Raw genomic sequence first — 14646 nt, forward strand, 5'->3', positions numbered from 1 at the left:
TCTTAAAAATTAAAAAAAAATAGGAAAGGGCCATCCTCAGTTGCTAAGCATGCTGAATTGAGATGTGTTGTAAGTGTAAAATTCATACCAAGTGTTGAAGATTTAGCACAAAAAAAAGAATGCAAACTCTCGCAATAATTTTTATATGGTTTACATGTTGAGATGATAATACTTTGCATATATTGGATTAAGTAAAAATATCACTGAAATTAATTTACCTGCCACTTTCAATTTTTTTTTAGTGCGGCTACTAGAAAATTTTAAATTATATGTAGCCTGCATTATATTTTTATCGGACAGCGCTGAATTAGACCTTTAAAGATACTTCCCAATCCTATCATTTTTAAAACAAGAGGAAAATCTTTTTTGTATGTGCAAATATGACAATGAAATATTCGAATTCCAAGTACAAACAAAAAAAGAGACTCTCAACTAGAGAGAACAAACAGATGGTTCCCAGAGGGGAGGTGGGTGGGGGGATGGGTGGAACAGGTGATGGGGATTAAGGAGCGCACTTGTCGTGATGAGCACTGAGTAATGTAGAGAATTGCTGAGTCACTATATTGCACTCCTGAAACTCATTTAATATAACACTACATGTTCATTATACTTAGATAAAAAAAAAATTTCCAAGCATAAAATGTACCTTTACTACAAAATCAAAGCAGCACTTGAGAGATCCTTACACCACTTGAAAAATTTCTTGGCTATGTATCTTCCTCCAGGAAGATGGGTCAAGTGTATGTGATACAAACTAGGAAAAGGTGAAGAGCATTTGGGTCATCTTGGTTTGTCAGAACATTTCAGTCACTTCACTCATGACACTGCTCAAAATGAAAACAAGGTGTACCGTGCCCAGCTCGTGGGGCTTTTTTAATGGAGATTCTGCCCAATTAGCTCTGTGTGAACTGCCAAAGCAAGCTCCTGAGGCTTCAGGAGCAAGAACCAGATCCAGGCTATCCCACCTCCATTCAGGCCCCGCCATCCCTCCAGACACCTCACCTGGGCAGCCAGCCAGCCTCACCTGAGGATCACACCACCTCCTTTCATGGAATGGATTTTTTTAAATTACCTTACATTTTGTTTTCGTTTGTTTTTTAAGTAGGCTCCATGTCCAGCATGGAGCCCAATGCAGGGCTTGAACTCATGACCCTGAGATCAAGACCTGAGCTGAGATCAAGAGTCGAATGCTTAACTGACTGAGCCACTCAGGCACCCTTGTTTTCCGATTATAAAATATCTTTTAGCTTCAGAATACAGCTTGCCTACTGTTTCCAGATAAGTGAAAATGTCCTGCAGGGTTCTTAACCTGGGATTAATGCATAGTTTTAATGAGATCTATGAGCAGATTATATACAATTATAGAACTACAACCATTTACACGCAATATTTCTAAAATTATTTACAACATTTGTGCAAATTTCTCTGGGGAAGGGTCAGTTGTTTCCATTAAATGTTCAAAGGGGGTCCATGATCCAAAAACGGTAAGAACCATGTTCTGATGTTTTCTATACACAATGAACTTAACACCGAAGTACATACGCACAGATGACTTTCCAATCTAATCTACTGGCGTTTTCATTCAACTTTACCACTCAACTTAGATGCTGATGCCCATGAACAGAGGTTTCCTCTTAAAACATAAAGAGAACGTGTGAACACAGACCCCCACCTTTAGCAGCTTCGCTTTCATTGTGGATGTGATGGTGGTGGGGTTGATAAACTGGAAGGAAGGGGCAGCATTGTTGGGGTACTGCGCGGGGAACTTCACCAGCATCTTGACACGGTGGCCACTGCAGTGCACGGACACCGTGCAGCTCCTGTCTGCCGCGTCCATCTGCAGATGACAAAGGGACAACTGCTCAGGAGATGAACCATCAGGCATCACCGGAGGCAAATGAATTTATTTATTTTTTTTTAAGATCTTATTTAGTTATTTGTTAGAGAGAGAAAGAGAGCACAAGCAGGGAGAGCTGCAGGCAGAGGGAGCCCAATGCGGGACTCAATTCCCGGACCCCAGGATCATGACCTGAGCTGAAGGCAGACGCTTAATCGACTGAACCACCCAGACATCCCGGATGCAAATGATTTTAAACAAGCTAACCGTAAGCTCCAGGTTCCTGGGACCTGGGTGATGGGAGACTCTCCAGAGACAAATGACTTTGGAAGATTTAGACAACTCATGCTCAAGACATATTTTTAATTTTAGCACTGATTTAATAAGTTCAAAGTATTTTGACTTAAAAAAGCTTCATCCTAAAGCTGTGAGGTAGACTAAAACTTGTTATATTTATTTTGAGATGAGAAAATAAAGCAGGAAGAAATGAAATACCAGACTCGAGTTAAAAAGCACTCCTGGGAAAATCCATGGAGACAGAAAGCAGATTAGTGGGTGTCAGGGGCAGGGTGGGGGGGCAACGGGACGTGACTGCAAATGGGTAGAGGATTTTTTAGGGATGATGAAATGATGAAAATGCTTTGGAATTAGGGATGATGGTGGCATAGCCTTGTGACTATACTACGAACCACCAAACTGTACACTTCAGAAGGGTAAATTTTAGGGTACGTGAGTTATATTTCAATACTTTTAAAAAAAGCACTCCTGGAAAAGGAATCAAGATCTCCTTCTTAAACTAGAATCACTTGGCTATCCACACCGTCCTCAACTGTTCTCAAGAAAGGGGGTATGATCTGAACTGATACAGATACCCAATTAATCAAAGAATCCTTTCTCTCTCTTGATTTCTCACGCTGCCAACCAGAGAAGGCAGCTGGAGTAAACAGAAAAAAGGCACACATGCAGGAAATCTGGAGACAGATCCAAATATTATCTCTTCCACCAAATAGCTGCTGACTTCAGATAAGTCATTACATCTCTTAGTGGTGGTTTCTTCTTCTGTAAAGTAGGGAGAAAAGCATATATTGCAGAGTTGTTTTAAAGGCCAAAGGAAGGGTGCCTGGTTGGCTCAGCCGGTTAAGTGTCCGACTCTTGATTTCAGCTCAGGTCATGATCTCAGGATTGTGAGATGGAGCCCCATATTGGGCTACGTGCTGGGCCTGGAGCCTGCTTGGGATTCTCTCTCTCCCTCTGCCTCCCCCACCAGAAAGGCCAAAGGAGATAATTATGCACATGCACATATCCATGCCTACCGTTAGTTCAATCTGGGCAAAAAAGAAACGAATCAAGCTTCAAAACTCCTTCACAGACTCAATTCTTTGAAGGAAATCATTTCAATACCTCCCCAAAAGGAAGACAGTAAACCTTTTCATGTGTTAAATGAACAAAGAAGTTTGGTGACCTTCTTACTATGAATCTGAGTCATTAAGGAAATGACCAGCTTTAAGGGAAGACAGTAGAGCAGGGCACAAAGAACCTTGGGAGGTCAGGAGGTTTGGCTTCCAAACTCAGCTCTGCCATTAACTATACCAGTAACCTTTGCCAAATCACTAAGCCTTCCTGGCTCTAAGTAACTTCACACATGGTAGAACGAGGTGTTGGAGCAGCTAAGAGGATTTCAAAACACATGAGCATCAGTTTATTCCTTGGTTCATCTTACGAGAAAATACTATCGTGAGACTATAATTTGCATTTGGAAAACATCTATTTCTCTAGAAAACCTAGAAAATAAAAAAGCAAGCAGAGAGATTCCCTTGTTAGAGTAGCAAAGCTCTTTGCTAGCCGAAATCAGAGCTGAAAGAGCCCCGTCTCCCACCGACTGCCATCAGCAAGTAGGAGAACAAGGCTGTAAACCAGTGAGCACCTCCACGTTGACGTTCCGGATCTGCACGTTGATGAGGGAGAACTCCTGCTGCAGAGTCTGAGGCAGCCCCGGCTGCTCCGATTTCTTCTCTTCCAGGACATTGCTCGGGGGGTCTTCCTTTAAGACTAGCAGGAGAGAGAGGTTCTTCAGTTGTTGGAAAACATTTTTGAAAATGGGCCTGAGAGCAGTTCTAGGGTATCTGCTGTAACTCTGAGATGCACACAGGGGCACCTCACCTGAAACACCCGTTTGCCCGGTTACCTTCTTCCTCCCCATGGCTCGAGTTGTGCTGGTGATCTGTATCTTGAGTGTGAAGGGTCTTCTCTGGTTCCGGCAGAAGAGAAATGCTCTCAATGAACTCATCCACGCCATCTAATATGTCATTTGCACAGAGCTGCAACAAAGGGTAGAAGATCTAGGTCTATAGAAGTCAGTGGAAATGATCGCCATGTCTGGTTGGGGTTCTGACTTAAAAATGGGAACCACGAAGGCTAAAGATGTCGACCAAAAACCGATACAATCAAAATAGGTTTTACCCACCACCAAATCTCCCTGGTTAAATACACAGGAGAAGAGACTTTTATCTACCCTGGAAATTTCTCATCCTGTTCATAGTTTATGGAAGCCTCAGAAAACATTATTTTAAATTCCAAGCCTTTATGGAGTTGTTCAGTTAACCCAAGACCAAAAATGAACAAATAGCACTTTCTGGAAAAAATGTATTTGAAAGGCAATAAGGTGATAATACTTGACCAAAATGCTCAAGAGTGATTTTGTACTGAGCAGTGTTGCAAAATGTTTTTTAAGATTGGATGATTGATTGACTGACTGCTTTTTAAGTAATCTCTACAGCCAACGTGGGGCTCGAACACACAATCCTAAGATCAAGAGTTGCATGTTCTCTGGGGCACCTGGGTGGCTCAGTCTGTTGAGTGTCTGACTCTTGGTCTCGGCTCAGGTCATGATCTCGGGATTGTGAGACTGAGGCTCATGTCTCTCTAATTAATTAATTTTTTAAAAATCTTTTTAAAAAAGAGAGAGAGTTGCATGCTCTTGTTCCCAGGTTTTGGCACCAAAAAAAAAAAAAAAAAAAAAAAGGAGCTGCTCTACCAACTGAGCCAGCCAGGCACCCCACAGTGTTGTAAATTTTACCCAGCATTTTCTATTCACCCTCTACAGAGCACTGTGGGGGAGGCTGCACAAGGAGGCACGGTTCCTGCCTTTAAGGAATGTCGCCACTGAATGGAAGAACCGTGTTGAGGCGGAGCACAGCAAGGGCCACAGCAAGGTACCAACCACTGTGGTTCATATAAGAAACAGGTATCATTTGTGGGGCAAAAATTGAAAAGGGCTTCATAGGACAGGTGGTGTCGCTGATGGATGTAAAGGGCTCTGAACACTGCAGAGCGTAAGGTTAGACGTCCTAGTTCATTTAGAAGAAGAGAAAGAAATGAAGCCCACAGGCCATCTGCTCAGTAGGCTACCCACACTCTCATACCGGGACAAGAGAAAAGGCAGTCAGAGGCTTTTCACGCTTAAAAGTGCCCAATACTGAAGTTGGCTCTTGAAGACCTCAAAGCCTCAGTGTGGTCTACACAAGCCACTCGGCCAACCAGCAAGTATTATCACATGTCCACCACGTACCCTCTGACTTCCCCAAATACTAATCTCCTATTTTTTTTTAAAGTTTCTAGCGTACCCAGTTACATTCCTCCACACAGCACCGCATACATACCCTCTGCATCTGGGAATCCACCCGCCACATTCTCAAGGTCTGATCCCGTGACCACGTAACCAGCTGGTAGTCCTTGGACCCTAGAAATCACCAAATAAGAATCCTGGATTTTTTTTTTTAATTCAACATCGATTTTGCCACAGGTTGCAATGGAGTGAGATTCCTTCATCCATCCAACAAATACTTGGTGACCACCTCCTGGACGTCCGGCACTGTTCTAGGTACTGGGACAAGCGTGAATACTACAGTCTCTGTCTTTATAGATCTCACAATCCAGGGGTAGCACCAGACAAATGGATAAATACATAATAAAAAATAAAAAATACATAAAAAATACATAATAAAAATATCTGGTAGTGACAGTGTTATTAAAAAAAAGAAAGGAAAGAAAGAAAGAAAAAAAAAACCAACACCCAGGATAAGAGAACGAATGGCGGAGCTATTTTTAGACAGGCCTCCCTGAGGAAGTCACATTTGAGCAGAAACTTAAATGAAGTGAAATAATATCTGGCAGCTCAGCAGGTGAAGAGGGATGCTGGGATTTAACGTCACATTGAACTTTCGCCTCCACAAATGTTCCTCCTTTTATATGCTCCAGAGGAGCTGAGCATGAATATGATTTCTGTGAAACGAACTGCCTTAAATGCATAACGACACCTTACCATTTAAAAGAATTTTTTGATAAAGAGATGCATCTCTTTATAAAATGGATAATCAATCTTGAATGTTCTTAATTGACTGAGTTATGATTTTCACATATCAGGTCTGGTCAGAGGGAAACAATTCTAAAATCGTTTAGGGAGCTTTATGAAAGATCAAGGCATTTCAGAGTAATTAGGTCGTATCTAGAATCTCCTTTATGGCCATCCTTTGAGAGCAAAGAATTTAGAGGAGTTTATAATTTAATTCCATCCAATTCCTTCATTTTACAGATGGGAAAATGGAGGCAGCAGAGAACATGATGTGTCCAAGTTAAAAGGGTGGGTGAGGGGCAGAAGTTCCTTCTCTGTGTCACTGCCCTCAATCGGGCCTTCGCTCCTCAGTGTGTTACTGTATCCTTGTGTGTGCCTAACGGGACACAAGTCTTCTGAACGGCTGCCTGCCAGGAGTCCCCCCCGACCCCGTACAGACTCATATTCACGTCAGCAATTGTCTGCCTCCACATCTGGCTTCTTTTCGTGACCCTGACTGTGGAGAAAAGTTACCCCTAATTCCGTTCTAATCCCAACCCCTTCACTAGTGCCTTCACCCCCATTCCCTCTCACTCTCACAGGGCCCTTGCTTTCCCACGTGCCCCCTCTCTTGCACCCTCTCCTTGCCCTCAGAGAGAGGGGCAGCAGCTTTAAGATCAACTTAGTCTACTCCTTGCTTGTGAAGGCAACTTCATTCACAAAACCAGGTCCTGCTGCCTCTGTTCATGTTGCCTTACAATCTGGCTTCTATCCTCAATCTGCTTCTGGAACTCGTCTCTTAATAATCACATAGCTTCCTATTTGTCCAAGTAAATGCTCTTCTCTTATTCTGCACGTTGATCCTTCAGCAACATCTGAAATCAGTGACTGGCGCTTCCTTCATGAAGCATCCTCTTCCCTTGGCCACGGCATCCCAATTCTCTTGCTAGCTCTCTAAAAGCTCCCACACCGCAATGAAAACCCAAGTCAAAACCTGAGATAATCCAGTAAAAACTGACTAAGAAAACATGGCAGTAAAATGAAACGGAGCGGCATTGGTTGTAGAAGAAGTAAAATAGAAGAATACATGCGGGAGGATTACATCTACAAAAGGTCGAACCAGCGAGCTGAAATTACTTCGAGGGATGCATCAACAGGTGGCAAAACTATAAAAATAACAACAGAAATCACACTCATAAATGTTAGGACAGCGTTTCCTTCTGGGGAAGAGAAGGGACTATGATCTGGGGCTTGAGCAATGTTCCCTTTCTAGACCACTGTGGTAGTTACATAGATTTTCACTTCAAAATTTGTAAGACTGTCCATGTTTCATGCAATTTTCTAGACAGATGATATACTTTACAATAAAAAGGAATTTGAAGAAACACCTGTAACTTGCACTCAAAATCTCACTACTGACTAGATGGTCCCAATTTGCACAATTCACACTACCAGCTTACAGATGACATAGATAACTGAAAACAGGATGCTAAAAACTTTTTGTTTCAAGCCAAAGCTACAGGCCAACCTCTCCCTGCCAGACCATGAGGAAACGACTTCATCTGTTTACTGTCGCAAAGTGCAAGAGAGGAAGTTGAAAGCCAAAGTCATGCATGCAAATTGATGGGATAAAGACCAAGCAGCCTCATGTTTCTAGAAGCGGGGATATTCGGGAAATAAAGATGAGAAAATTAAGAGGATGATCAAAAGAGTCCCTTCAAAAGAGGGTCCCTGGAAAAGAGGCTTGTGAAGGTCACAAATAAGCCGGGATAAGATGAGTGCTCTAGGGGCGCCTGGGTAGCGCAGTCATTAGGCGGCTTCCTTCGGCTCAGGGCATGATCCTGGCGTTCCAGGATCGAGTCCCACATCGGGCTCCTCCGCTGGGAGCCTGCTTCTTCCTCTCCCACTCCCCCTGCTTGTGTTCCCTCTCTCGCTGGCTGTCTCTCTGTCACATAAATAAATAAAATCTTAAAAAAAAAAAAAAAAAAAGAGTGCTCTAATCCCAGGTCTACCAGAGACCTTTCCTGGGACTCTGACAGGTCACACCATTCCACTGCCTGGCTTTCCTTCTGTAATATGGAAAGACCAAGAAATATACTTCTATTCCATAAAATCTTTAGAGATCATGACAATAAGATCTCAGGAAAAGAGAGGGTGCAACTGAGTTTGCATGGTGAGCTGCTGGAGAAGCTGAAGCCGAGGGCTTCTGACTCCATTACACCTGACCTTGCATTAGTGAGGGCTGGCCAGGTGAAGCTGCAATAACAAACAAATCTCAGTGGCTTAAAGCAAGGACATCTTGTTCACGGGCGCAGCTCCAGCTGGAGTTTTGCCAGTTACGGTGGCAGAAGCAAAGAGTGTGTAATTGCACAATGGCTGCTAATGCTTCAACCCAGAAGAGATTGTATCACTCTGTTCGTGTCTCATGATCAAAGCAAGACATGTGGCCAAACCCATCTTCAAGGAGATGGCAGAGAAAACACCACTATGCATTGTGAAGGGAACTAGGAATACATGGTGGGAGGTGCTGATGATGACCTCCCCAGAGTGGCAAGGAGCAAACTCCAGAATTCTGAGGATTGTGACCCCAGAGTTTTTCAGCCCTAGAGATGATCCAACAGTAAGTCTATCCATCTCTTACAGATCTCTTCCATGTAGGTGAGAAATGACACTGAACCTAAGAGAAGAGACGGAAGCTTGGGAGAGAAGCCACAGCGCCACACCCTTTTACCCATCTACAGTGAATGGTGGCTGTCTCCCTGACTCTCCCGTTCCTCAAGCCCAGCGCTGAGGGGTCTGCGTCCTCCGCACTGGACCACACGGCCAATCCTACTGGAGCTGCTGTGAATAGGGCTCAGAAGGAAATCCGGCTCCCACTCACCCTCCTTCTGTTTCCTCCACTGGAACTCCAGCACCACGTCATCATGCCCCACAAAGGTATGGACTGGGGTGTTTAAGTCAAAGACGTTCCACAAGAGAAGACTATTTTCCCTCCGCAGCTGGGGGACCATCACAGTCACCAATCCATTGCTGAAAGGCTACGGCAGGAAAGGGAAAAGCAGGTGATTATTCCAGGGAGAGTCAGCTAAATCTTGAATTACCAAAGTTGGAAAGCTTTCCTAACTAACATAAATGAGATGATGGAAGGCCCCAACCCACCTGGGGAAATGTTTTCCAAATACCATAAGTTATCCATCACATCTCCTTTTCTTTTGCATTTATTCTACTCTTTCCTTGCGTGGAAAGGACCACAGTGAGTAAAAAATAAAGCTAAGCCAAATACTTGGAGAACTTTAAATTCTAAAATAAGCAAATGGCTCGGATTGCTGCACACCAGAACACAGTGTTTCACATCCAGAACGAGTATGCAAGACACACTGGGGAAAACCCCAGAGCAGCAAACAGTACTCTTGCCATGTGGAAATGCACCAGAAGCATACAGCATCCACACAAAGCATCACCTTCCCACGGCCCCAAAACTGCAGCTATTCGGAGGGAAACCCTCCAATTTCAGGACCGACATGTTCTACTTATTGACACCTAATCTGCTAGGTAGCTAAGGGGTCTATTTGGTAGATAATCAGACTCTGTTCTTGAAGGAATAAACCACAGTCACCTAACAGCACATTTATCTTCACTTTCCCTCCTGACAGCACTCCTGGACTTCTCTGTTTATTTTTTAAAGTAAACATATTAATCGAGAGAAGTATTTCAATTCATAAGAACAATGTCTGATTTCTTGACAAGCGCTCCCAGATGCAAAAGCCACTTAATACCTAAATTATCTTCTATGTTCCACAGCGCCTCAGGGTGACAGCCTAACGCATGAAGGCAGCTTTATTCATCCCTGTGCTCCCTTTCAAGTTGACACCGAAGAAAATGTATTATCTCTGATCAGAAGCTATCAATGTGGCAATGGGAAAACGGCTGAAAGACTAATAGCCTATCCCCTATATCTGTAGCATCTGACGGTTTATAAAGCATTTTCACATACCATTTTTCAAAAGGAAAGGCATATTGTGCATGTGCTAAATGCCACTGAATTGCATATTTTAAAATGCTAAATTTTATCATAATAATAAAAAGGAAGGCCTGGTAAAAATTATTATTCATATGCTACAGAGGAGGAAACTATTGCTCAAAAGCATCCAGCAGCTTGCCCAAGGCCACACAAATATTAAATGGCTCATTGCAAATATGGAAACAATCTAAGTGATCTAAGTGTCCATCAATGGATCAACAAAGAAGATAAAACAGATTAAAAAAATAGGTAAAGAAGATGCGTTTTTCACACACACACACACACACACACACACACACACACACACACTGGAATATTATTCAGCCACAAGAAAAAAGGAAATCCCGTCATGTGCCACAACATGTGTGGAGCTGAGGGCATTGTACTAAGTGAAATAAGTCAGAGAGAGACAAATACTGTCTGACATCAGTTACATATGGAATCTAAAAAAGCTGAACTCATAGTAACGGAGAGTAGAATGGTGGTTACCAAGGGCTGATGGGTGGGGAAAATGGGGAGATGTCGGTTAAACTTCCAGTTCGAAGATGAGTGAGTTCTGGGGATCCAACATACAGCATGGTGATGATAGTAAATAATACTGTTTATATTCTTGAAAGTTGCTAAGAGAGTAGATGTTAAATGTTCTCAATCCAAAAGAAATGGTAATTATGTGATGTGACAGAGATATTAGCCAACGCTGTGGTACTAACAGTCTTGCAATATAGCAGCGTATCAAATCAACGGGTGTACACCTTGAACCTATACAATGTTACACGTCAATTACACCTCAATAAATCTTGGGAAAAAATTAAAAGGCACAGATGTACCCAAAACCCAGGTCTTCTGAATCTAAAGCCAGATTTCTTTGCAACACGATCCACTGACCGCAAGCCCTGCAGCCCTCTGGCTCCACCTGCCCCCTTCCCCTGCCATTAATGACCACTGTCCTGTGGTTCCGCCTCCCAATCTATGGTGAGCAGTCCTCACACAGACGCTTCCTCAACATCCCCAGGGCAAGTTTTTAAAATACATAACAGCTTTTATGCTGTCAGGACCGCCTTGGCCTCACACCTCAGCCAAGACAGAAAGAGAGAACTGCCTCACAAAGGAAGTAAGAGAAAACAGCCCTTGGCTCCCATGTCTGGAACACTAAGATGAAGCTCCCAGCAGGAGGTGGGGTGTCCCACTCACAGTGTATCTGGCCTTCCAGACAGGCACCTGGCAAGGGAGAATACTGAGGTATTTCCGAGGCTGGCGGTAATCCCAGAACTGGAAGAAAGAAAACAGGATAATTTGTGAAGTAAATGCCATTAAAAAACTCAGCGATTGAAATAAGGGCAGCCTGCGGTCCCTTCACTCTCTGTCCTCAGTGTGTTCCCGGCAGCCCGCCAACCAGGGGAGCGGAGCAGACACACAGAACCTTTCCCATATATAAACATTACAGGAGAATTTCCCAACTTCCCAAGGACCAGGCCTCGGGGCAGAGCAGCGTCAGCCTGCCTATTAAACAGGCCTGCGGGTGACAGGTCAGAGCGACAAGTTTTCACCCTGCGTCACTTTTACACCACGCAGGGCAAACCACTAAGGACAGCTGATGTGCTGCGTACTTACAGCATTCCAGACAGAGTTCAGAGCTTCAGGGGTTTTATCCCATTTCATCTTTACAACAACCAAATACTGGGTGTCATTCCATTCTTTCTCAAAAGCTAAATTACTAAACAGGCTAACTTGCCCAAGGTCACACAGGAAAGAGGTGGCTGTTTGGACACCAACACACTCACGTACACACTCACCCGCTCCACCACTGACCGTGCGGAACTTGAGGCTGCAGAGCAGAGAGAGGTGAGCTGGACACACTCTGCCTTAGAGACGCCTGCGCTTTCAATGAAGGGACACAACTATACTCAGAGCCCAAGCGTTTGTCATGAAGCAGGAAATGGCAGAGCACCAAAGGTAGGATGACCAAGACTGAAACTCTGAACTATTCCAGTATTCAGAAATTATTTTCAAAAATAGATGACAGTTTGGCTGTTTCTCAAAAAGTTAAACGCATATACCACTGACCCAATGATCCCAACTCCTAACTGTTTGTCCTGCAAAATGGAAAATCTACACGTGAATGTTTATAGCAGCTCTATTCACAATCATCAAAAACTGGAAACAGCCAATCAATATCCCTCAATGGGTCAACAGATAATAAACTGTAGGACATCCATACAGTGGATTACTACTCGCCAACTAAAAGTATATCATCTATTGATTCTTAAAACAACTTGGATGAATCTTGAAGGTGCTCTCTTGAGTAAAAGAAGCCAACTCAGAAAGTTACATACTGAATGATTCCATTTAAATGACCCTCTCAAAACTACAGTGATGGAGAACATATCAGTGGCTGCTAGATATTAGGGGCTGGGGGAGGATGTGGCTTTAAAGGGATTACATGAGGTAATACCTGTTTCTTCTGACACTTTTTGCCAAATTCGGGCGCCATATTCAAAATAATAAAATTTAGTTAAAATGTCTTTTCCATCTAAACTGCTTCTGGGTTTCCCCGATGGCTACAGGGAAAACTGCAACTTGCTCCCACAACTTATAAAAGAAGGGAAACTAGAAATCATTAGGTCTGCTTAGCAATTCTCCAGATTTTTAATTAGATCAATACTTCGTGAATGCCTTCCTGTTATCAAGTCTACCAACGTGGAAAAACTAGCAAATAAAGAAGTTCAACCTCCCTAAGTTAATTACATACAGGTAAAATATTAATACTATGAATATATTTCAGCAATTGGTTACTTTTCATGTTTATTTACAGACTGTCACAATAACTGTTAACAAAATCAATCCTTAAGAGAAAAAAAAAAGATGTGTTTCCAGATTTAAATATGCTCAACTGGTGATCATTATAACATATAATTATGGGACAAGTTAGAAGACCCTGGGGATTTGACCAAGTCCTCACTCACTTCATAATCTGATCTTATGCTCAGAGCGACCACTGCCAGTCTTATGAAATAATTATATGCTGCACGTGAATGACTTCAGTTTGTTTCAATCTGACAGACTGATCACTATAAGGACCAGGGCAGCCATGCCGCCCTCTCGTCCACAGGTGCTTTCTGTTTTTCTCTTACTTGCCAAAAGGCCCTTGCTACAAGCTACAGATCAGAAAGAAAGGCTTCTGAAGAAATATCAGAAGAGCCTCAGGCAAGAAAGAACCAGGTTCTTGAACAGCCTCATGGGTATAGGACTCTCAGTAAGGCTGACCTTGGCCCACAGGCAGACACATCTGTCAGGATGTACCAAGGAACTGTGTCTGGATTTCCAGGACTCTTCGTCTAGAAGAAGGCAATGTTTTAAACTAGACTGCTTAACCCAAGATCAGGGAAAAAACAATCATTAAACTGATATGAAGTGATTGTGGTTAATGTTCTATTTTTAAGGGCCATACAAGAAAAATCCTTTTCTTTCTTCTTGATCTAGCTCTAAACCCTAAATTCAACAGTTTCACAGTTTAACAATTTACAAACTCAGGCAAAACATTCATTCAATGGGATCTTGTTCCAGCATACCCCTTCAATTCAGAAAATAAAAATATAATAAAAATATATTACTACAAATTATAAGCTAACCTATTGTCAGGTCAACTTAAGAAAATGATTACGCAGGAAAAAATGACATATTGATCCTGATCTACAAATTACTAAAAATGATGGTTGAATATTACACAAAGTGCATCTAAAACTGCTTCACTTTTTACAATTATGCTATTTATATACATTCAATAAAAACCGTCTTCCTTCCACTAGGATATGGTGGAATAAATTAAATACCATGTGCAAAGTCTCACTTAATTCATAAGCTCAGCCTACACGTAAGGAACAAGGACTGAGTCTCACATGTGGAAACTGGCCTGTTGCCTGCTTCCATACCCGCGGAATCCAGCCTCACAGGTGGTAAAGATGTCACTGAACAGCGGCAAACTTGAGGAAAGAGGAGGAGGGGAACTAGATAGTTTCTGGGTTCTGAACTTGGATGACAAGGTGACAAAAACCCAAACCCAAAACAAACAGACCAAAAAAACCCTCTCTGGCACATAAAAGTAAATGACAACCCTAAAAGACTTAAAAACCTCAAGACAGAATTTAACTTTTTAGGCCTTGTGTTGTGATTCCAGTTTTGCTCACCATACCAAAAAATGACACTGTCTGCGTGCCCATGTAAACAAAGCATTACGTTAATGATGCTGAATCACAAAATTGCTAAGCAAACTTCTGTGGTCAAGTCTCTGTCCTTCCAGACAGGGGCCTGACCACAAGGAGGGCCTGTGGAATGAGGCTGGCCCTGTGGCCTGCATCCTTCTAAACGCATCACACCCCACAGTCAGGACCAGAAAAACAAACAACAAGAAATGCTGCGCTCTGAGATAAACCAAAAATGATAGGGTCACGGAAACACACA

At 42.8% G+C, this 14646-nt stretch overlaps 1 protein-coding gene across 6 annotated transcripts in view; it reads right to left on the reverse strand.

The window, feature by feature from the left end:
• The window catches only part of WDR59 (WD repeat domain 59), an 80965-nt gene that overhangs the window by 30946 nt on the left and 35373 nt on the right, over nucleotides 1-14646 (reverse strand). For all 6 annotated transcript variants that reach the window (XM_026495225.4, XM_026495223.4, XM_044382508.3 and 3 more), the window contains exons 9-14: nucleotides 11380-11457; nucleotides 9049-9205; nucleotides 5497-5576; nucleotides 4023-4155; nucleotides 3762-3886; nucleotides 1673-1837 (exon numbers count right to left, since the gene is read on the reverse strand). In XM_026495225.4, coding sequence (XP_026351010.1) covers nucleotides 1673-1837; nucleotides 3762-3886; nucleotides 4023-4155; nucleotides 5497-5576; nucleotides 9049-9205; nucleotides 11380-11457 — 738 coding nt within the window. The remainder of the gene's footprint in view (nucleotides 1-1672; nucleotides 1838-3761; nucleotides 3887-4022; nucleotides 4156-5496; nucleotides 5577-9048; nucleotides 9206-11379; nucleotides 11458-14646) is intronic.

The sequence above is a fragment of the Ursus arctos genome, unplaced genomic scaffold (assembly GCF_023065955.2).
Source record: "Ursus arctos isolate Adak ecotype North America unplaced genomic scaffold, UrsArc2.0 scaffold_19, whole genome shotgun sequence".
Taxonomy (NCBI): Eukaryota; Metazoa; Chordata; class Mammalia; order Carnivora; family Ursidae; genus Ursus; species Ursus arctos.